The sequence below is a fragment of the Armigeres subalbatus genome, chromosome 3 (assembly GCF_024139115.2).
Source record: "Armigeres subalbatus isolate Guangzhou_Male chromosome 3, GZ_Asu_2, whole genome shotgun sequence".
NCBI classification, from domain to species: domain Eukaryota; kingdom Metazoa; phylum Arthropoda; class Insecta; order Diptera; family Culicidae; genus Armigeres; species Armigeres subalbatus.
In genome coordinates this window covers 279,753,928-279,778,742 of record NC_085141.1, presented here as the reverse complement: position 1 = coordinate 279,778,742, position 24,815 = coordinate 279,753,928, and the positions used below count along the sequence as shown (strand labels likewise).

The 24,815-nt window shown below is 38.3% G+C and overlaps 3 protein-coding genes across 11 annotated transcripts in view; 2 read left to right on the top strand and 1 right to left on the bottom strand.

Annotated features, from left to right (window-relative positions):
• Window positions 1-7,436, top strand: part of LOC134224597 (poly(U)-binding-splicing factor half pint) — a 31,353-nt gene extending 23,917 nt beyond the window's left edge. Inside the window, exons 3-5 of the mRNA XM_062704009.1 lie at window positions 5,000-5,285; window positions 5,521-6,024; window positions 6,103-7,436. Coding sequence (XP_062559993.1) covers window positions 5,000-5,285; window positions 5,521-6,024; window positions 6,103-7,057 — 1,745 coding nt within the window. The 3' untranslated portion in view covers window positions 7,058-7,436. The remainder of the gene's footprint in view (window positions 1-4,999; window positions 5,286-5,520; window positions 6,025-6,102) is intronic.
• On the bottom strand, window positions 7,330-10,192 carry LOC134224598 (NADH dehydrogenase [ubiquinone] 1 alpha subcomplex assembly factor 2). Its single transcript, XM_062704010.1, has 2 exons — window positions 9,821-10,192; window positions 7,330-7,688 (listed from the first exon to the last, which is right to left on the bottom strand). Exons 1-2 carry the CDS (start codon window positions 10,060-10,062, stop codon window positions 7,487-7,489), a joined length of 444 nt encoding a protein of 147 aa, XP_062559994.1. The 5' UTR covers window positions 10,063-10,192; the 3' UTR covers window positions 7,330-7,486.
• A 2,982-nt stretch (window positions 10,193-13,174) lies between these two features.
• Window positions 13,175-24,815, top strand: part of LOC134224596 (serine/threonine-protein kinase 10) — a 155,787-nt gene continuing 144,146 nt past the window's right edge. For 4 of the 9 annotated variants that reach the window (XM_062704006.1, XM_062704007.1, XM_062704000.1 and 1 more), the window contains exon 1: window positions 17,431-18,060. The gene's annotated coding sequence lies outside the window, so the exon portion shown is untranslated. The other 5 variants (XM_062704001.1, XM_062704004.1, XM_062704002.1 and 2 more) reach the window with 5 other exon arrangements.

Here is a 24,815-nt window from a genome sequence, read left to right as displayed (position 1 = left end):
ATCATCGATCAACCCACTTCTTAGCTGAATTTCATTGAATGGGGTCTTCAAACCATTGACATACTCCAGAATTGGATTCTTCTTGATCTTTGTCTCAACAAAATTACCAGATATTGGTCCAAAGTTGTTTTTCTTCCCTAGTGCTGAAGCTGTTGATAGCAACTTTGACAGAAATCAACTCCCTTTAGAGTTAAATTTTATTTACTCAACAATTTACAGAGTGCCTCCAATTTATCGACAGACTCACTCCTTAATGGGATTTTTCTTAATTCGAATAGATCCGATGTCGGTTTCGGCCGTTTCGGCCACCAACCAATCCACTCAAGAGTTGGTTTTTTTATTCGACTAGGTCCAATAGCGATTCCGATCATCGAGAAACCCACTTCTTAAGGTATGTCTCATTTGGAGAATCAAACTTAAAAGTGACAGTTCGAAAATTATCTAATAACCCGGTAATAAGAATGGCTGGTGCTACCCAGCAATTCCAATAAGACATCGATGCAAAATGATTCGATATCTGTCAAAAGTAATCTTGCTCTGCGAGCAGGGTTATTTGAATATTATTGAAATGTCACTTTTAAGTTTAATTTCAGTTTAATTCTCCAAATGAGACAGACCCTAAGGCTTTGGTCCGATTCGTGAATCAAAATCGAATTAAACTTAAAAGTGACAGTACAAAAATTTCCAAATAACCCTGCTCGCAGAGCAAGATTACTTTTGACAGATATTGAATCATTTTTGATAGATGTTTTGTTGGTCTTGCTGGGTAGCACCAGCCATTCTTATGAGCGGGGGATTTCATAATTTCCGTACTGTCCGATTTTAATTCACGAATCGGACCAAAGCCTTAGCTGAATTTCATTGAATGGGGTCTTCAAACCATTGACATACTCCAGAATTGGATTCTTCTTGATCTTTGTCTCAACAAAGTGCTAATTTTTTTGGCCGAAGACATCTACACTCAGAAAAAACTACATATTGCTTATAAATGTCGTGCACTTAAATTATGACCAGTTGGTTTTGCTTTTACAAAATATGTGCGGTACTTATAAAATCTTGTCAATCCAATCATCATGAATTTTAAGTGCAAAAGGATTGCCTCCTATTAGGGGTGCACATACTAATTAGTGGTATTGAATCAATGCAATTTTATTAGTTTTGCTAATGTTTTTTCACGTTGCTAAAAGCAAAACAAACCAAACTAAATGATAATTTCGCTTTCGTTTTTTTTTCGGTCTAGAGCCATTTTATTATTTCAACATTATTATTCACATTTGAAAGAAAACGTAGGAGTCATTAAATATTCAGGATGCCAGTTATAGCCACTGTAATCTGTGCGAAAACGATTAGACGCGAATCATTCTCGGTTTATCCAACAGGCCAAAACGTCGGATGTGCTCTCCGCAGGAAATCTTAAATAAGCGTTTGCCCGATTGCAGCTTATTTCCAATAAGTCTTGGTTGGTTCCATCAGATCCTCGGTCACAGACTCCAACTCAAACTCCAGGCGGAAACTGTGATATCGGAAGCGGCACTAACAAACAAATCGACGAAGTTTTTGTAGGTTTCTTTAAGATGAGGTCGGATCAAGGGTCGGATCCTTAGAGGGAATACTTCTAGTGTTGCTGACATGTCTTGATTCCGTAATTCCGCATCTTCTAGTTTACGAAAATCTACCACATACTCTGCAAAAACGGGAGCAACACAATTTGATATTGAAGGTTAAATAGAAGTTGCTTGCATTTACCTTTGAATCCGATTCTCCAAACTAAGATTTGCTTTCGAATTATGAGATAGCATCTTCAAAGCACTTCCGTCCGCAAATTGTGGCGGTTTCTCTCCATGTTCCTTTTGTTTTTCTGAGTCATATGTCATTAATATCTTGTTATTATATTTTATGTGCAAGAGTTTATAGATCGTGTTTCAAAGTCATTGCACATAAAATATATTACGAGAGTTCATGTTTTCAACTAGTTTCGTAAGCATTTTGCATTAAACGCATTTGAAATAAGATTTTCGCCCTTTTGATGGCTTCTATGCGAGTTTTGCACATACATTATATCATGCGATTAATTTGAGTGTATGTTTGACTTAATATTTAAGCGCTTTATTTTACCGATAGTTTCGATTTGGGTCACAAACTAATCCATTCCAGAGACGGGTAACAAATGTCATCGGTCTACTTACGTCAGGGTTTTTTTTTACGTAACCAAGTCCAGTAATATTTCTTCAAATCATCGAACGGCTTTGGATCTTTCTTTATCCGAATAAATCCAATGGTTACTTCGGCCATAGGGCTTTTCGTGATCCAACTAGGTGTCCTACAACGACTCTTACCATTGACCATCCCACTCCAGAGTTGGGTTTTAGTGACCCAACTTGGTCTAGTAGTGCGTAGGTTCACAAAAAAATACACTTACCTTTTGATTTGCGTAAGTTTATTCTATATTTCGGAAATTTATGGAATTTGATGGATATTTGGCAATTCATACTTTGACCATACATGAACATAGGGGAACTGCTCCTTGAATCCGCACCATGTACCCAAATCAATACAATTCGAAAACAAAGAATTGGTGCGCAAATTGTTTAATTTTTCATTTTTGTGATTTTTTTCAGCAGTGAGCTCGCCGGATAACAACAAAAAACGACACAAATTGAGCCTAAATTGCCTGTTTTGCGAATGTTATTGATATTATAGGAGCATGTAATGGAACAGATACCCTAGATAATAAAAATAATTAAGGAATTATTTATAAAGTGCATTACGATCAAACCTTATGATTTTGATCTCTGTCACTTTTCCTCAATCACTTGGCATGACTCTACTAAGTTCCTAGCATGTCTTGCGAATAGTAAAAAAAAATACCTTGAAATTTCAAACATTATTGGGAGGATTTCCTGCAATCTACAATTCCTGAAACTCAAATTGTTATTGAAACGTAAAATATTGTACATTTTTTTTCTTAGTAGAAAAGGGGCGGGGCTGTTTCGGTTGGTTGCTTGCTACAGGGCGCCCAATGAATGTTTCGCCAAGGACGCTCCACGCTACGGATTTGATTCTATTCAATGGTTCCTTGTGCAATTACGATTGTTCTGGTCAATTACGGGTAAAATACTCATTAGTGGAGGAACTAAGCACGATCCAACACTAATTTCTCTATCACTCCTAATCTGTACTTTATTTCCGTTACCTTGAGAGTACATCCATAACCTCATTATATCCTTTTTATTTGAAGCGTGCCATAATTGCACCAAAATCCTTAATTGTTACCTGAAATCAATCCTCCAATGATTGGCACAGTGTTCCAATAGTTGAGGTATACTGTTATTCGTGTTCCTATAGTTGTGAATCCCATAGATTTTATACGGTCAGTATCCAGGCGCTATCGTATATGCGCAACAGGACTATCGAATTCATTGACCATTGATGATATGGTTACTGCGTTTAATTTGCTAATTCCCGGAAAACCGTACTACCGCAACTATAGGAACACCCATGACTATCGGAGCTTTTACCTTAGCAGTTACAAATGTTATGGTCATCATGCTCATGCTCAACGTATGGTAAACTCCAACCTATATTCACTCGGATCAGGACTAGTGTAAGGACTAATAGTAAGTGTGTAAACGATTCAAGTAAATAAAGTTGGGGTTCTCCGTCTATACGCCAGTGTTGAAAAATATCATTTGGTCAGTTTCATAACTTGGCCAAAAATTCAGGAATTAATTTTAAAATTTTGTTTCAGACAATTTTCTGAATGTAAAGTGTGAGACTTTATTATTTTTCTTTCTCAATGGCTTCAGAATGTAGCTAGGACTTGACCTGTTCTTCAGCTTAGTATTCTATTAGCATTTTGTCCGTTATTAATTTAAAGTATTCCCAATGAGTGTGTATGCCCACTATGCCCAGGGTGGGAAGAATGTTTCCCATAAGAAAACATTCTGGGCTGGAGCGAAAATTGAACTCGCCATCTTCACATTGGTAATCCAACGCAGTTGCTCCCAAGGCTAACTGGAGACCCAGAGGGCAAAATTACAAAAAAAATCATGAAATCTCGCTTAACTTTTCAAAAGGACCTAAGTAACATTTTTTCATTAAATAATTTGAGTATTGCAATCAAAAGCTTTCATGTTGTTCTGTTGATTGCGCTATTCAAATTAATTCATGAAAAATTGTTACTTAGGACCTTTTGAAAAGTTAAGCGAGAAATGTTCATTGGATAAAGTTGTAGGATCCTTCAAACGTTATAACTCCATTATAAATCCTGAATAGTAGTTAATTACTTTTGAAAAATATTATTAACAAATTAGTCACGCAATGATATTTTTCAGCACTGGTTCTGATTAATTATGATTAGTCAGTCTACAGCTGAGCTAAATAAAAACAAGTTTTATGCGTTTAGAACAGTTCTATTTTAAAGTTCAGCTTCTGTAATGGGTTAAACCCTGAAAGCAATGGAACAGAACGGCGACAGTGATAGCAGGATTTGACAGAAAACTGTCAAATGTTGCCGTTACCGTCGCCGTTCCGTTCGATTGCGTTCAGGGCTTTAATGTGAAATGTGTCAAAATCAGACTAAATGATTCGCAACATTCTAGATAGAATCACTGTAATGTATCAATGTAACACTGCAATTCATTGGTTTGAATTTGGGAAACCCTGCTCAAAATAATCACAGACAAACAGACATGACGATTGGAACAAGTTTTATTTAATTTCAGCGTATCAATGACATTGTTGGCATCTAGTTTGCTCCAACTATAGCAAATCGCGGATCAAATATTTTTTGCGAACAAACGTCAAAAACTAATCATGTGTCACGATGCACCATCATTCAGTTACATATGAATTCGCACCGGTAAATAAGAACGATGCAATATTCTTAAATATTATGTCTGTTTATCTGTGATGCAATCATCTTCGCTCTGCCGGCCAGTAAAAGATCATCGATGTTTATCGCGATTGCCTAACTGTTCTCTTCTTTTTCTCCATCCAGATACCAAAGTACAACCCTACATTACACAGCCAGTGTATGACCTCCGCCAAACGGGAGAAGTGGTCTTCGGACCGGGAACACGATCAGCTCTGTTGGGCATTTTGGGTGGGGCATTGCCACGTTTGACTACCGAACAGCATGAGCTGGTCACACGCGCCAAAAAGTACGCCATGGAGCAAAGTATCAAAATGGTTCTGATGAAGCAAACGCTTGCCCATCAACAACAGCAGTTGGCCAGTCAGCGGACACAGGTCCAACGACAACAGGCATTGGCTCTTATGTGCAGGTTAGTAGGTAACACTAAAATATTTGGAGCGTTGGACATTTGACGATGATGTAATTATTGAAATAAAAGTAGGACATAACCGTTGAGTCCTGGTTCAATGAGGCTAGACGCATTCCGTTTATGAATGACCTTTTTGTGCTGATAAGATCTGACGTCATGAAATTACAATTCTCAGAATCCCTTTCAAATGTTCGATATTATATCTAATAACCATACAATACCTGCTTGCTTCCAGAGTATACGTTGGCAGTATTTCATTTGAGTTGAAAGAGGATACAATTCGCGCAGCGTTCCTCCCATTCGGTCCGATTAAATCGATCAACATGTCGTGGGATCCGATCACACAAAAACACAAAGGCTTCGCCTTTGTTGAATATGAGATTCCGGAAGGTGCACAACTAGCTTTGGAGCAGATGAATGGAGCGATGCTCGGTGGTCGTAACATCAAGGTCGGTCGTCCAAGCAATATGCCACAGGCGCAACAGGTGATCGATGAAATCCAGGAAGAAGCAAAGAACTATAATCGCATCTACATAGCTTCCATTCATCCGGACTTGACAGAGGAGGACATTAAGAGCGTTTTTGAAGCGTTTGGACCTATTGTGACATGTAAAATGTCTCAGGGTAGTGCGGCTCATACCCATAAGGGGTATGCGTTCATTGAATACCAAACTAACCAGTCAGCGATTGAGGCTATCGCCAGCATGAACCTTTTCGATCTGGGTGGACAACTTTTAAGGTGAGTTGTTTCTCGTTGCAAAATAAGAAAATAAACATTTCGGAAGTTCTAACATGATGTTTCTTACCGTTTTAACAGGGTTGGCCGTTCAATTACACCTCCAAATGCGTTGATGGGCCCGGCAGCTAACTCGGCAATGCCAACAGCGGCGGCAGTCGCTGCAGCTGCTGCCACAGCTAAAATTCAAGCTATGGACGCCGTTGCAACCAACGCCGTGCTAGGCCTATCGGCAGCAACGCCAACTCTTAAGGTTGGTCTCGGGACGTTGCCCATAACTCCAACCATGACAACTGCTGCAAATGCCAATCTTGTTGCACACGCACAACTTGCGGCTGCCAGTCAAGCGGCTGTCATTACGCAACCTGGATTGCTCGTTCCACCGGTAGCAAATGTAGCCAGCTTGGCACCATCCTTGCTGGTCAATCCGGTTCTAGCCAATGCGGCTAAACCTCTGCAATCAGTATTAAGCGCTGCAAATCCGGCTGCGGTAGCTGCAGCAGCCGCTGCCGCTGCGGCCGCCGCAGCAGCTGCGGCTGCCAATCCCAATGCAACAGCAGAAGAGGTTTTCAAAAAAGCTCAAGAGAAACAGCAAGAAGAGTTGCAGAAAAAACTTCTCGAAGAAGGAGAACCGCAAACCTTACAACAACAAGAAACGATGTCCATTAAGGGACAAAGCGCACGCCATTTAGTAATGCAAAGGCTCATGCGGCCCCGCGAAAGTAAGGTTGTAATCCTGCGGAACATGGTTGGGCCAGAAGATGTGGACGAAACGTTGCAGGATGAGATTCAAGACGAGTGTGGTAAATATGGTATTGTGGAGCGGGTCATTATCTACAAGGAGCGCCAGTCCGAAGGCGATTATGCCGAGGATGACAATACGGATGTAATCGTTAAAATCTTTGTTGAGTTCTCTCAGGCCACCGAGGCAGATAAAGCCCGCGAAGCACTCCACGGTCGCTACTTCGGTGGCCGTTTGGTTAAAGCCGAATCGTACGACCAAGCGCTCTTTGATCATGGTGACCTGTCTGGTTAGGATCAACCAACTCAAATAGACAAAGAGCGTGGCCACACTCTGATCCAACATTGAATCCCCGAATGCAAACCGTTTCTTGTCGTAGTGACGAGGTAAACCCTGTTTCGAATGAAAGTAGCTATTGCCCAGCGCCAGTCAGGATTAAGAATAAAGTGTATGATCTATTTTACAACTCACTATTTACCTACTTGTTGCGAGAGCATGAAACGAGCAAGTCACAAAATACACTTGGAAAATTTACACCTAAGGACGAAACACTGAAACAATTATGATTTTCAAAGGACAAACAAGTTTATTAACGTTTCTAATATAATTGTATATACACAATTACGCTTCTTTTCAGTAATAAATAAAAATTACACTATTATTTTCAAACTGACATCACTGGATGTTTAGTTAAGTTTGATCCGAAATTAATCCATTATGCATCTATTTTTCGTGCTTCTTTTTTCCCGGCATAATTTCGTACTCTTCGTACTGCGGGAAGGATCCCATTCCGGTCGGATTCTTCGGTAGTTCTGCCACGTCTTTCGGTTTGCCATATTTGGCCTCCAGTTCGGCTGCGTTCTTTTCTTTCATCTTCATGATGGCAAGATTACGCATCAACTCTTGCTCCGTAGGAGGTTCCTTCCTAGGAATGTATGAAATGCTTTGGTTAGAATTCACAGGTTGAAAGCTATTGATAAAATTGAAGAAACTAAAGCATATTTCGGCAACTTTCTGCTTCTAAAAAAATGAAATGATAATGAAATTCGTGTGCCAAGACCGTGTTCTCATGCAACATGTTTCCTAGTGAGAATAATTGGCCAGATCGGATTATGGGATCAAAAGTTATGGCCTAGAAACATGAGTATTGTTATTGTTTAGTATGCGTATTACGAAGTATGTATACGGAATCAAAACCTAATGCATAAGCAATGGATCCAATTGAAATTTCACTATTAAGTAGGCTAGATGTACCAGTCGTGGCTATAGCACCAGTTGTCGCACTAGTGCTTTATATGCCAAATGGCCAATCAAATCAACACAAACCAAGTTCATATCGATAAAGCATATTCATTAGGGTGTCCCAAAATTGGACAAAGTCTGGGATTTTGGGGGCTCAACCTTCAAATGAAAGCTTAGGGTATAACAAAAGAAAAGTTGTTCTACGACAACTCTGGGAAATGATGTTTAGGGGTGGCCCCGACGCGTTTTATGAAAAAAAGTGCATTTTTTATAGGTAACATCGAAAATACCGGTATATCGGAAAGAAATTCGATGAAACCCATCCATTTTATATTTTTTACATTTAACTTAGGGTCTATACTTTATGGTAAAACTTTGATACCGCATGTTTTAGCTCTATATATTTTTCACTGATGCTTTAAATGCCCAAAAATGATGAATTTTTCTTAATATTTTTTTATTAATGCATCCAAAACGGGTATCCATCATAATGCTTTCGAAACTAGATATACATAGAAAGATGGGTTGCTAAAAATAGCAACCTTCTATCTCTATCCGTTTAAAAGTTATTCACGATTTACTGCAGCTTGGAAAAAGACTTTTTGAAATTTCGGATCATAATACCTGGATCATGTTTAAGTAAAGAAACGCCTACTTTTCCATACCAACCAAATGAGTGCTTTAATAACCAATATAGCATTCATATGAGTTGCATAAAAATGATTTTAATACTTATTTGAGTGTTATAATGGAAACCCAACGATGGACCAGCAGTAACATGACTGACTACAAATTGTTCAGTTAGTCTGGGAGAGTACTCAAATAGATTGATGAATATGGTTTCAAAACTACCCATAGGTAGGTTCAGCTATCGTTTCATGGTTTGGTGAGCTGTGCAATGTTTCACGATAACATGGAAATTAATTGTTTTCTGACCAACTTGATTTTTTAACCAGCACGATCATGTGAAGTTAATCCGGCTGGATCATTTTTTTTTTCGAATTTCTTTCATCGAATTTCTTTCCGATATACCGGTATTTTCGATGTTACCTATAAAAAATGCACTTTTTTCATAAAACGCGTCGGGGCCACCCCTAAACGTCATTTCCCAGAGTTGTCGTAGAACAATTTTTCTTTTGTTATACCCTAAGCTTTCATTTGAAGGTTGAGCCCCCAAAATCCCAGACTTTGTCCAATTTTGGGACACCCTAATATTCATATGATACGATAAAACCTTTGATCTCCTCCAAAACAAGCAAAGCATAATTGTAAAAATTAATTTTGCTTAATTTTTGATGTCCTTTGCACCAGTTATCGCACTAGTGGTCCCTATTTGGCCAATCCCATAAGAAAACAATGGGATTTGCCAAATAAGGAACCAAAATTAAGAATAGTGCCGCAACTGGTGCATGCGTTCCTATTATGGATTAATCAATTTTGATGATTATAACAAATTTTATTGTAGTTTTCACAGCTGTTCTAAGGAGCATGAAGTAAAACCTTTCGCTTGATATATAAAGTCCACGCACATGCCTTTTACTTATTTTTAAAAAAATAGTTGTTCTTAGGTATGGCGACAATTGGTACACCCACCCTACTTATAGGTACTGATTTTCAACTAAACTAAACAGATATTTTTAGGCTTATGAGGTCAAGCGTAAGACGTGCTAAAATCGAGACACAAAATAAGCCCAAAAAGATATCTCAATCCATAATTAGGACGCACTACATTTTGTAATTGTAATTTATTAACTACCCAATACGTGGACCTGTTAGTTACCTTTTGTTATTTTCTAAAATTTATACCAATTTTACCTTCTTCCGCGGAGCCAGGCTTCCCATTCCGCTGTGACTTCCTGATTGTAAGCTTCCTTCTCGGTTGGCTCGAACCACCGCTCTCGACGCTGACCCGCAGACGAATTGGCCGGTATCTCGTAGTACTTATTTCCGAAGTAGTCTTCTCCCACTAAATTGCCTTTCAGTTGGCGGGGTTTGAACGAATTTATGAAATTATTGAACAATATTTTCACCAAACTTCGCGTCGGCGGATTGGCCATTTTCTAAGATCACAAATTCCACTGCTTTTCTACCACCGTTTGAAGAAAATTTTGTTTTGATGAAGACCGTATGTTTTAGGAATGACCGTATTGTTATGTAAAAATTGATGATGCATCATGAATCCATATGGATTCAGATCGAAAGACAAACAAACCAAACAAGCGCAACGTATCACTTATGTTGAAAATGTTGCAATACATAAGTCCTGTCTGTATAGGGTAGCCAGTTTGTCGAATCAAAACGTTACACCGTTCGCTCGACACCAATCACTGTCCGTGGACAGTATAGCAATGAACGGGGTTTAAATTATATTTATCAAATAGGGGAAAAGACGGCTTTGGCAGGTTTTGTTCTATTATTGGCAGGGGGTTTTTGTCGACCAAATTTTATGAAATTTGGCCACAATATTCTTTGATTTGCAAAGAATGTTTAGGCCAAATTTGAGCATAATCAGTCATAAAAAACCCCCCTGACAATAATAGAACAAAACCTGCCAAAGCCGTCATTCCCCCTACTAGTCGACCCGGCAGACGTTCTCCTGCATAGTAGGCGTAGAGATGTCGTAAAATCCCGATTAATCGATTAGTAACTAATCGATTACTCTCGATTCCTGTCGATTATTGAATCGATTGATCGTTGGATAATAATCGATTCAAAATTAATCGATTATTACAACGATGAATCAATTAATCGAAGTAATCAATTAATTTGCGTCATCCTTATGATGTCGTTAAATCCTGATTAATCGATTAGTAACAAATCGATTACTCTCGATCTCTCTCGATTATTGAATCGATTAATCGTTAGGTAATGATCGATTCAAAATTAATCGATTATTACAACGATTAATCGATTAATCGAAGTAATCGATTAATTTACGACATCTCTAAGTAGGCGAAAATGCGCTTTGTGAACTGCCCATGCGAAATATCTTAATTTTAGTTTTACATAATTTTCCCAACCATACTCGTGATTTTCGCATTAGAAGATATCATATAAATCCGTCGGAAATGATAACGAACATATTTGCTGAAGGAATGGAGAAAATTTATCCAACCGTTTCCGAGTTTTGCGGATACGAACACAGACCATTAAATTTTAATTTTTATTATATAGAGAAGAAGATAGAAGAAGAAGATTTCTCGAGCAACATATGATGACGGCCGAAAAGCCAACAATGCTGAACCGAGAAAAATGAGGTTCAAATTTTCTATGACTAATTTAATTCATTTATTGAAGTAGAAACACATTCCCTTGCTAAAAACATGTCAATGCTATACGTAAATGGTTATATTATAACAGCAAATTTAGATTAATTGAAACACTATTCGAAATCAACAAAATTTTTGCCAAAACAAAAATCACGCCGTTTAATCGCATTACTGACAGCACGTCTGGCTTTTAAGCCGTTCGCTCAAAGCTAGTAATATCATCGGGTTTGTTTAGATTTGTTAGCCAGAGCAGTTCTGTTATGTGACATATTGATAACCTAGTAAGAATATGCATGTTAAAGTAACTTAAAGCCAGGTTTTCAAATAAGCAATAAAAAGTGAACGGCCTAAAAACCAAAGCAAAACACTCAGCATGGTAGTTAAGGTCGCCAATCAAAGGACTTAAAAACCACTATTATACAGTCGACTTTCTACATCTCGATGTTCTATATCTCGATATCTCTCCCTATGTCGATGATTTCCTCAGTCCCTTCAATCTACATACATTTGGGCTTCCTACATGTCGATAACCTCCCTATCTCGATATCTCTCTATCTCGATTGATTCTGATCATAATTTGTTCAAGATTCACTCTCCTTATGTCGATATGTTCAAATTTTTAGGCTACTAGACCATCTTTGGACAATAACAAAAACATCAACAACTGGAAACGACATTTGTTTTGTTGTCGTTTTTCATAGCAACAAGCTTTTTTGGATCTAGTACCCATTTCAATTTTCCTTCCATTCCTCGATCTCTCCCTATCTCGATGGTCCCTTCAATATCGAGATGTAGAGAGGCGACTGTATTTCTAGTTATCAGTACTATATGGCACTGCACGGACTGCTTTGTCTCATTCTCGCTGCAAAGAAATTACGAAATAACGGCGACACACATAACCCTTCTCCACGCGAACTACTAATAAAATATATATCCAAATAAACTTTATGTGTGATCTGGAATTAGCAATTATTTAATTTATGTGTGGTTCTATATCGATTATATTAGGGTGGAGCTATTGCAAAAATTTATAACGGCGACACATATATCTTATATAGATATTTTTGGCAGTGTACTAGAATAAGAGATCGGCGAAGACGCCATCTTGTTTATAATAGAACAGTCAAAAGCGGTTCCAATTCGACTTGTTTACTTTTTGATTTCATAAGAAGCAACCAAAAAGTTCGAGTCCGAAGAAAAATCCAACTTCGGTATAAAAAGCGTTATAAATTTGTTCCGGATAGACAATATGCTGTCATAAAACGAGTTTAGTACAATTCCATTTAATTCCACCACCTCGTATTACTTTTGCATATACGTATTTTGACCTCAACTGTAAGGTCGTCCTCCATCCTCTATCCCCTATATTTTGCGTATCAAAATCTCAACAAAAATTAAACATATCTCCCCCCGAGCCTCCACCCCTATTATGTTACGTAATATTTTAACAGACCCTTAATGAGTTTCTCCGTGATCAATAATAACATACATCAATAATACATCAATAACAAACATACAACAAATACATCAATAATAATAACATCCAATTTTGCGGTTCTACGAGTTTCGAGCAGTTTGGGCAAACCCATTTGCTGTGTCAGTGTCACTGCTGTCAGTCAGTTGATGCTGTCTTTGTTTCGCCAGTTTTTTTCATCATGTTTTTAGCAAGTGTGTGTGAGTGAAACGATTTCTTGTTGCCTCCAACAAGTATGCATGAGCAGGATAGCTATCACCAGTCAGTCGATTTTCCTCGGATGGCCTGGAAGCAATACGAAGAAGGCAATGAAGAAGTAATACGCAATCCACAGCACAAAAAGAGACAAGTGCAGAGAACTGGTATGTGATTGAACAAGAAGCAAGACCCTTGCCTTCTAAAAATTATTGTTGAGTGATGTTTGAACGGTGATGAAGTGAGTTTTTCCAAACGTAGAAAAGTGCTTGTGAAAGTGGAAATCTGCGATCGGAAGTGATGAAAAACGATTCGCGCCCATTGGGGACGTCTTTTGTGCTAGTTGGTGGCAGCGGAAAGTGAAAATTTGTATGGATAAGTTGCATTTAGAAAAGTGATATTTTTTTCTCATACGTCTACAATTTCGGAGCTTGGCTGCTTCGGGGCTCGGCTCCATCACAGCAGCACCACGAAACCAACAAAAACAAGAACAACCAGTGAAATGGCAGCCGTGGTTGGGGTGCAGTGTTGCCAGTAGTTTTGGTTTGGTGGTATGTTGTTTTTCTTGTTTATATACAATCGAAATTCGATATTATAATAAATAATTCTCGCGTAAACCGTGGTTACGGATCAGATCGTAGACCAATGGTTAACAAAGGTTTCTATCACTGATTCTTAGCCCAAATCTTTCATTTTTCTGCTAGTGATGGCTGTTAAACCCTAATCGTATGCCAGAGGAATTCAAAATAATAAACCTATTCAAACTACAAGCTAAGTAATTAACTTGATAAAGAGTATCTTGATATGCAACGTTTAATCAGATGTGTAGATTTTGACATGTTCTCAAGTATTTAATAATGCATAACTTTAATTTTCTTAAAATATGTTGTATGGTGTTGGTGATGCTTCGGCGTTATGTATTTTTTTTCCTACAACTCTGTTTTAAAATGTTCGTTGTTTGAACTCTACTAGACACAGAGTTGAAGCGCTAGCTACAGTAACTTTTTTCTATATATGAAAATAAGTTTGCATTTCTTTAGAGGCAATATAACTCACAAACGGATGGACCGACTAGCAAGATTTTCTCATTAATCCATTCGTCTTGAGATCAGCTGTGTTTATAAAAATGGAATGCAGAGAAAAACTCATCGAGAAAGTTGAAAAAATGTCAAAATGCAATGTTAGATGATTTCGAATCTAGAGTGCGACACTGCAATCAAATAAAGAATTGACAATTTGGCCAAAAAAACAACCCAAGCGAGATCAGGCAGGTTCGACTAGTCTTCTCATCTTCTCTCTATATAAAAATAAGTTTGCGTTTCCCTTGAGGAAATAAAACTCACGAACGGATGGAGCGATTGGCAAGATTTCCTAATCGATTCTACTTGGGATCAGCTGTGTTTATGTATATGAAATGATAGAACATTCTGCTGGGAAAGTGGAACAATTGTAGAAATACAACGTTTTCGTGAGTTATGAAGAAAACCATTAGTTCGAACTGAAATCGATCTGGACTGTATTTGCGACGCTACAACCAACTAAACGATTGACAGGTTGAAAAAAAAAACAAGAGCGGGCAGGTACGTCTAGTACGAAATACAAGTGCTGTCCAATGAGCAGCTCGAAGTAGCTCGAAGTTCGTCCCATCCCTCTCATGCCCATTTGTTAACAAAAAAGAACGAGAAGGACGAGAACAACTTCGAGCTACTTCGAGCTGCTCATTGGACAGCATTACAGTCTACTCTCTACATCTCGATGTTCTATACCTCAGTCCCTTCAATCTACACATACATTTGGACTTTCTACATCTCGATAAACTCTCTATCGCGATGTGTTCTGATCATATTTTATGCAGGATTCACTCTCTTCTTATGTCGGTATGTTCAAATTTTAGGCTACTACTGGACAATAACAACATTTCAATAATTAAATAGAAGTTACTTTAACTCCGTAAGTAGTAAAGTTCAAACAACGAACTGCCAGGCAGAGTTGTAGAAACAACATCGCGCTAAAAGCCCCGCATACAATACATTTTGAAATTCAGTCTATAAAATGAGTTATGGACAAATTACTAAAGGATCGATGATTTATATTTGTGAAACAGGGTGGCCAATCATCTGGGAAAAACACGGGAATTTGGAATCATCGGGAAAGACCCAGAAGTTTTTCCATATTTCTATTTTTTTATATGCATTTATATTCCAAAAGTATATGTTAATTCTTTATGTAAAAATAGCAGATCTGGTTATAACTTTAAAGCACTTGAATTCTTGGTTGTATATTTGAAAGAAATAAATGATGAGAATTTGTAGAAAAAAAGCATCTACAAACCAGGACTGATTTGCGATTTGGGCATGACTTTAAAAATTTAAAAATTCTGCTCTTTGATGTTACACCATCTAAACGATTATATGTTCCTAATTTATTAAGTGCAACGAATAGAGGGATATTTGAATGTTCAAAATGTTCTATCAATCTATTAAAATGCACGCCAGAGCCACAGGTGCACTGAAGTGTTTCACTCAAAAAAAAAGCATTTTCTGAGAAAATCACGATATGTATCCAACAAAATAAGCTTTCCTCTATCAGAAAAAAAGAAATTAGTTTTGCAGAGCAGAACCTTACATTCTACAGAATCGAATCGCAAATCAGTCCTACCTGAAACAATGCATAGATTAAGTAAATATTTATTTGATTATATTTTTAGTAGTAGGTATAATAACATCAGAATTCCTCTAATGACGCTCTTAAGTTTTCATTGACATTAAGCCTTTTTGGATTTTGAAAATGACTAGGTCTTCTATCAATATTTAATTTACGCAATTTACGCAGATTTCCAGGTACCTGGTACCAGGTACTTCCTACCTTTATTTCAATTTTTTTTAAATAAAAAATGGACAGTTCAGTTGAGAAGTTGAACCATAAGAAAGATTTGCCTTTTTCGGTTTACTGAAAATAAAGTCCTAGCTTGCACTTTTAACTGCAATAGACTGTTAGATCGAACAGCCTGTTGGTCCAAACAATGTGAGAAGGTAGAAAAATTATTAGACATATGAACATTCTTTGAATAAAAATGAATAATGACTCATCAGTGTTCCATGTTATTATATTTTTATATTTTTTTTCCTATATGTGGACTTTTCATTATTTTCCTGGAGCATGGCCACATAGCTTCTAGAGTGCAATCAGTATCTCAAAAGCTTTTCGGACCAACAGCAATTCGAACTTAAAGTTATTTACAGCGAGTCATGAGTATGTAAGGCTTTGGTCCGATTTGCAAATTAAAATCACATTAAACCTAAAAATGACAGTTCAAAAATTTGCAAATAACCCTACTCGCAGAGCATGATTACTTTTGGCAGACATTGAATCATTTTTGATAGATGTTTTGTTGGTATTGCTGGTCAGCACCAGCCATTCCTATGACCGGGGGATTTCATAATTTCCGAACTGTCACTTTTAAGTTGAATTTGATTTTAATTCGTGAATCGCACCAAAGCCTAAGAATGTTAGAGTGCAATGCGGCAACATTGTTTGGTTCTTTGTTTTTCCCCTCTTGAAAAAAAAATTTCAAGATCATTTTTTTTTTGAACGCAAATAAATCGCAAGCAAAAAGAGCCTCTCTTTTGTGAAATTGATGAAAATAATTGAATCTATCTTCTTAAAGTGCAATTTTGAGCTCTCTGGTGTGCTTTTTTTTATTACATTTTATAATACACGAGAAAGGCACCATCAGGTGGATCATTCTGGTTTTTTTTGTCTATAGTATTTGTTGATTAGGGATTTGAAGCCAACATCTTAAATCGGACCGAGAATCGATCTCGCCATCTCCGGATTAGCAATCCTACGACTTTGCTAGCAAGGCTAACTGGAAACCCCTTTTCACCATATTTTTACAGTTCTTAATATTGATTGACAAATAGCAATGAAGTAAATTTGGGGATAGAGAAAAAATAAATATTTTTTCCGTTATTACTCCGAATCGCTCGCATAGAGTCATACACCTGTTGGCAGCACTGCACCCGCTATAATATTGTTGACGACTCCCCAAGAGTTTCTCATATGCATACAACCAAGCTTGGAACGGCATTTACATGTGTAGAATCGGCCCAAGGCACCAGCAAACAGCAGCAACACTGTTTTCAAATTGAATTCATTTCCACAATGTACGGCGGCGAAGTCGACGACGACGGCTGTAGTGGGTAGAACACTTTATACAGCACACAGCTATGGGATCCACTGCGGACCGGAGGCAGTAGTAGTCTCGTCAGTCGACGTCGCCAGTCAGCAAACGACCTCAAGAGCGACTACCACCAGCCAGTGTGAGCCGTGTAGGATTGTGGATTGAAGTGGAATTTTGGTGAATTAATTACTGTAGATAGACAATATTTTTTGGATTACCAACGGAACAATAATTCTAGTTATGGTTTGTTTGTGATTCTTTCTTCGGAAGTGATCTTAGATCGAAAGATGAGTATGTACGCAATTGGAATTAAAAAATGTGTTTGAAAGTTGTACTGGATTGCCCATTACCCATTACTAATGAATCATAAAAAAATTGTTTCAATTTAACGCAGTTTTAGTGGCTAATACGCGAATAATACGGAGTGAGATGGGAAGTGAAATCCCGAATGTTGGGAATGAACCAGCGGAACAGTGAAAAACGTATTTTTTTTTTGATCGACCAGTGAGCCACTACAGAGGAAGAAAAGTGACTGTCCATTTCCAACCAAGCAACTGAAGAAGAGTATGGAGTGCTTGTGTGGTGTCAAAACGGAGTAACAGGAAAAGAAGTGAACGGAACAAAGTGCGAACACAGAGGAAGCAGAAGAAGCAGACTACGGTCCACTATACAGTGGACTGAGAAGTTGGACACGGAACCCAAGTGCATATACAGAGAAAAAAGAAACGGTGCGACGTAAACATTGCGTGGAAAATTTGCTTCATTAGGACTCTTAGTGGTGTGATTTGGTAACTCGATATATTACTTGCTCGGGAAGCAATATTCAATTGAACAAACTATTGGCTCCTAAGCCCAGAGCCCAACAGTGCGGTGGTGCGGTAAATATCGACATAATTGCCGAGAAGTAAATTTTTGCACCGTTTTTGAACTGAAGGTGAGTACCCTTGAATGCGACCATTGTGGAGGAATGTAGTAAGGTGGAGCGACTTTGAATACCGATAGATGTTATTATTGTTTTCAATAAAGAAATTTACAGCCCTAGACTGGCTCATCTCTAATACCGATAGTTTGTTATGATTAAGCTTAGATAAAAAAGCTGCTTAACTATTCATGCTTACACGGAAGTAATGGAATTCAGCTTGCTTTCAACTCAGTGGTCTATTAGCATAATGTGACCAGACGTTCCGTTCCGAGTCTTTTATAATTAATTTGGAATTCGTTTGGCAATTCTCCCATTGGTTGTTTAAGGAGTTATCCCAAAAAAAATTAAACGGGATTTCTTCAAAAAAATCATGAGTTCTTTCAGGATTTCCATCGGTAGTTCTGCTACAAATTTCTTCAGTAATTCTTTCTTGAGTTCTTGTATGCATTCCGCCAAGAATTTATTCTTTCATGAATTCCGTAAATTTTGCGTGATTTAAAAACTATGTTGATTTTGATCAACACTACGGTCGATTACTACGAACTTGGTTAATTTTACGTCCAGCTGTCTGCGTTGTATGGTCTCCGAATGACAGATTAAAACAATTATGGATCTGAAAGCCGCTTTCGATACTTTTGATCATGAAATTCTGCTTGCTAAGCTAATGTTACTCAGCTTCAAGGCCGTGTATTGGTTCAGGTCGTACCTGTAGAATCGTTCGATGCGAGTAAAATTGGTACGTCAAAATCAATAGTTTTCGCAAACAAATCGGGATTTCCTCATGACAGTAACCTTGGCCCTCTACTATTCTCGATCTTAATTAATTAATGTTGTTGTTACAAAGCTGCCGCGACGTTTCCAAAATATATTGAAAGACTGCATAGATCTGCAAAATATGTTGTTCATGTAATTTTGTTGACTAGTGCTCAGGAAACCTTAAGGATTCTAGTGTCGAAATATGCAACATCACTACATATCACCGGAAATACGCAGCAATAATCTTCGACTATGTCCTATCTGGAAGATAGCTTTATCGATTTCAGCACATTAAGCGGTCTGACATACAGACCTTTCAATGATGAAATTTTAGTCCGAGCTAATCGACAATTGGGCTTTATTTTTAAAAATTGCCGACGAATTTCGTGTTCGTGTTCGTCATTCGCTGTTGTTCCGTAGTCCAGGTCACCTGAATCGTTAGAATCGAAGCCGTCCAACAAAAATTTCTAAGATACACTCTTCGATCTCTAAGGTAACGTGATCCGACAAACCTTCCACCGTAAGAGGAGCGCAGTCGTTTGATTAGCTTCGAACCATTAGAGGTAAGGCGGATCGCCGCTCAAGCTATGTTTGCTGGATAGCTACGCATAATCGATTGTCCAGTTACTATAACAGTTGAATCTATACGCACCTTCGTCAGCACATATTTTTGCATCTAGAACCACTAACTAGCAACTATGCACTACACGAGTCAATACGATCTATCAATCGGCGCTTCAACGAATTTATCGACATGTTTAACGTGTTTCGTCGTCGGTTACTAGACTTTTTCTGTACTGCTGACCGTAATCAATTAGTTTAAATTATATTCATTTAGACATTTATTGTCAGTTGAATAAATGTAATAAACAAAAAAACGGATAATTTTTCCTAGAATTCCTTTGAGAATTCTCCCTTGAATTCCTTTGGTAATTCTTCTAGGAATATTTTGAGGCATTCTTCCAGGATTTTCTCTGAGAATTCCTTTAAGATTTCCTCAAAAAAATATATGTTGTTTTGTTTTTATCACAATAAAAACAAACTACCGCAATAATAAGACGCAGTTATCGTTGCGATATCTTTTGAAGGTCAGTCCTATTGTTGCGGTAGTGCATGTAATTCTTATGAAAAGCGATACCGCAACAATAGGACCTTAGCACTACCGCAATAATAGGCTCATTTTGAACGGAATTTTGTCAAACAAAAGCTGTTCTAGTCGTTAATCCGAAGAGTTTTAGCGTACCCACAATTGTTTTTAATGCTATTATATCCAGAATGGACTACTTTAACACTACCGCAACATTAGGACTAGGGTGGTCGGTATTAGTCATTTTTGACAAATACCGGTATTCGGTATTAGGTGGAGTCAAAACCGGTAATACCGGTTTTTGTGAAAATTTCAGGTACTAAAAGAAAAACTTTTGATTTGGACTTTTGGATGAAAAACAATATTTGTTGACAAATTTCAGATGTTGAAATCATTGCTTGTTGGGCTGGGCAAAGCGAAAATAAAGTAGACATTACATACTAAGCGACTCATCTCCCAATCCGCATTGGATTTTGTTAGTAATGTTGCCAACTACTGATAATGCCTTCTCTGGTTCAACCGAAGTTGGACGAATGGTTCCAAGACCGTCAAAAAACAGTGTCAAATACTTGCCTTTAATCCCTTCAGATCCATAGTATTCAATTCCTTACGGATTGCATGCAATGCTCCTGCCGTCAACGCAAGTGTTTTGCTCTGCACCAGTCTCTTCACAAGTTGTTCTTTAAACGATAAACCAGAAAAATTATCCATAGAGGCATCTTCTTCGTACCGATCGCCAGGTATGGTCGTTGTCTCAGTTTCAGCGATCGCATCAGGAATGATGAAACGCTTCAAGATCCCGTCCGCTTGCCTAATCAAAGTAGCTCTGGATGCCTCAAAGAACATGTCAAAATCGTTTCTGATTGATTGCTTCACGGGAGAATTATTCAAAAAATCAAAAAGATTGGCGTATTTGGGTCGTCTCTCTTGGATTCGTTCCTTAAAAGCAGTGGCTAAATAAGTGGCAGAAATTTCTGTGGCTCGATTTGAAAATTGTTTCAACATAATTTGGAGCGCCACGTCGGCTTCATATACAGTGCAGAACTCACTGAGGAGTAGTTCCACAGCAGCTTGAACAGGTTCGAGGGCTTGAATTATTTTACCAACCACCAAACAAACATCACAGAAGTTGAATTTCTATTAAAGTTTCAACTCATGGATCCCTTTGAGGATAGATAACATGCGATTACAGGCAGTTGACCTGATACATGTATGTGAAAAATATTCGAGATTTTTCATACTGACAGCAACATTTGATATACCGAAAATACCGGTATTTTCCGTCTCTAATACCGGTATTTTCGGTACCCAAAATTGGCCGGTAATATCTGTATTACCGGTTTCGGTACTACCGGTTAGACCACCCTAATTAGGACATACCACAACGATAGGACGTTTTACCCTAGAGGAAAAATTTCCGAATGGATTCTTCAAGGAATTCTCGAAGGAGTTCATTTCATTTATTTAGTTTACATCTAAACAGATAACACTGAATCAACAATTTAACGCCACAATACACGGTTCGAGGCCGCATCTCTCCATCCTCGAATGCGCCCTACGCTCGCCAAGTCGTTTTGCACCTGGTCTGCCCACCTCGCTCGCTGCGCTCCACGCCGTCTCGTACCTGCCGGATCGGAAGCGAACACCATCTTTGCAGGGTTGCAATATTGCATCCTAGCAACATGCTCTGCCCATCGTACCCTTCCGGCTTTAGCTTCCTTCTGGATACTGGGTTCGCCGTAGAGCTAGGCGAGCTCGTGGTTCATTCTTCGCCGCCACACGCCGTTTTCTTGCACACCGCCAAAGATGGTTCTAAGCACCCGTCTCTCGAATAATACGAGTCCTCCTCGAGAATTGTCCATGCTTCATGTCCGTAGAGGACTACCGGTCTTATCAGTGTCTTGTACATGACACATTTGGTGCGGTGGTTAATCTTTTTTGACCGCAGTTTCTTTTGGAGCCCGTAGTAGGCCCGACTTCCACAGATGATGCGCCTTCTTATTTCACGACTAACATTGCTATCAGCCGTTAGCAAGAATCCAAGATAGACGTATTCCTCGATCACCTCGAAGGTATCCCCGTCTATCGTAACAAAGCTTCCCTGGCGGGCCCTGTTGCATTCGGATTTTTATTAGTGTTGAATTTCTACGGAAAGTTCTTTTTAGTACATAAGTCATTCACCGGAAATTCCATATATTTTTTTTAAATCGTTTGGCCAAAAGTCATTTGGCGGAGCGCCATTTGACCAAAAGCAACTTGGCCGAATACTAAAAGCCATCTAGCCGGACTACATTTGGCCAACACGATATTTTTTTCTAGCTTGGCGGGTTTTTCTGGTTTGGCGGTACGACTGAACTGGTAATTGGGCTGAAAAAGTCATATGCCATAACAGGTTGTTTTTCCATTTGCTGAACAAGTAATACGGCCAAAAATGTCGACCAGATGGGTTTGTGGCCTTTCGGTCCTTTTCGTTGATTGACGAAAGTCAATCGGTGGAAATCCTTTTTTCAAATGCCACTTGGACGAATAACATGTTATTCCATTTGGGCGAACCGGTTATAAGGTCGAAAACGGTTTGGCCGAAAATGTCATTTGGCTGAAAGCGACTGATAATGTGACCGAAATAGTTGTTTTCCCCAACAGATCATTTGTCCGGAAATGGCGTTAGGCTGAACGGACCATAAGGCTGAGTCATTTGCCATATAATCATGTTCAGGGCTGTTACAAACTGAGTAAATTCTATTCCACGAAATCCGCGACTAACAAAATGAAATGCGCGACTGCAAAACAAAACCGAATGGCTTAAAACTTAGAAACGTATTTCAATATAAAACTACGCCCGAAGTAATAAAGTTACTTGGTAAAGCAGAACTTATTCCATGGTTCAAAAATACATGTTTCTTTGCAATTAATTTAAGGGCTTGCATCTAGAATATAGTGTGATAAAAACTGTTTGCGAGTCCGAACCAATGGTGGAACCAAAATGAGAAGGCTTCCATTTGGATTTTACACACTCAAACTAACATCGATGCCATTTGTTGTATGTTGGTTGTTCAGATGGCGTTGAGGCACAGGTACATCGCAATTTTGTTAATAAAGTCATATTAATTTGTTCTTTACCATCATTTTACAAAAATCTTGAAGACCTATAATTAAAAATTCGTTGACTAGTTAGTAATTCCGAGGATCAGATTTTGAAAGAACTTAACTTATTTTTTCTGATCCTTTACCTAACTAAGCTGCGAATTGTCTATCAAATTAGTCGTGTGCTGTCGCCGATGTGAAGAACCACTACGCATATTGGAGCAGAGGTGTATGCAGGAGGTGCACGATTCTGCTCCCTACAAACAAACAAGTACCAAGTCGTGATTCTCGTGAGCAGTGAATAATCGAATTTGCATTAAGGCCGGAACAAATTTTATTTTCTTCTTATGACCCCCCCCCACGATTTTTTATAGCTTTATTTTATTAATTGAGGAGGCAATAAAAATATTATTATAAAAATAATAAAATATTGAGCTCTCCAGAAAAACCCGTTAAGAAAACTGATGAGTTTTGCAATTTTATCAATTTATTCATTTATTTTTCATTTCCCACCCCCTTCGTTATCGAAAGACTAACAGGAAAAGAAGGAATTCATGTTTGTTCCAGCCTAATCGTGATTTCTGTAAAGTGATCAGATATGTGCAAACAAAATAAATGTATATGTTCTTCACTCATCAATAGTATAATAGTCAACAGCAGGGGGAGCACCCTCAGGGTCATCCTTCCATTGGCAAAATTTACAAACATTTTACAACTTAATACTAATACTTTGAAATTTGAGGAAAAATAGTTAATGGGTTAGTCGACGAATGAAAACTATAGCACAATTTGACAATGACGCAACAAAATAGGCAACATTGATAAAGTAATACCATTCCAAGAAACATAGCATGATAAAATCCAGATATACTTTGATGCCCAAGATGCGGGTCCTGACTCCTGATGCTTGGTTTGGCTTGAGGCATGGAATTTATCCCAGAAGTCGCAAACTAACTTAATATTCTCTTTGTTCATATAATCTCCGAACTGAAGTGCCGGATAATCAACAGAAAGATATCTAAACGCTGGTGATTAGCTTTAGAATACTAAATTGTTGGAAAGCAGCATTTTCGATCTTACAGCCTACCGTGTTGAAGTTCGTGGATAATGTTGAGAGGAACTTAGGACCACTGGAAGGTGGGAACTTACCACCTTGGGAAAACCAAGGAATTCCCGAAAGCCTTGTGTTGTGAGAACTTACTTCTAAGACCAATCTCATGATGCCTGTAGGGTCATTTGGGTTACATTTGTTAGTATAGGCTCCCATTTTTTATGAAATAGATGAGAGCGACGATGCTGGCAGCATCGTCGGATACGCAGCAAATATCCCCCGTAAGCATGTCTAAGGGGCATCGGCAGACAAAGTGTTTCGCAGTGTAGCGAACATCACAGACCCCTCAAGTTGTACGGAAAGAGCTCTCACCGAAGCCGCATGTGTCCAGAATGGCAGAAACGTTTTGAACCGAAAAAATAGTTAACCAATTTATGATAAGAATCGTCATAAATGAGATGCACGACCAAATTCAGTTATATATTAGTTGTTGCAACGTTGCAACCAAATCGATCTGAATTGTGCTACTCGGGTAGTTAGAATGATCAATGCATTTGATTCGGATGATAACACCCTTGGATAGCAAAAGAGTCGTTCCCCAAAACATAATAATAATCCAAAATTGTTGCTACATTTATAACAACTACTGTAAAAATATTGGAAACGAAGACTAAGCTTAAAACACAATCCTATCAATTTCATAAAATTCGAAAATCGCAATTTTTAAAAGTGCAACTATAGAAATCCACGATTTTTGCGACTGGAGGAGCAAATCCGCGAAATTCGCGA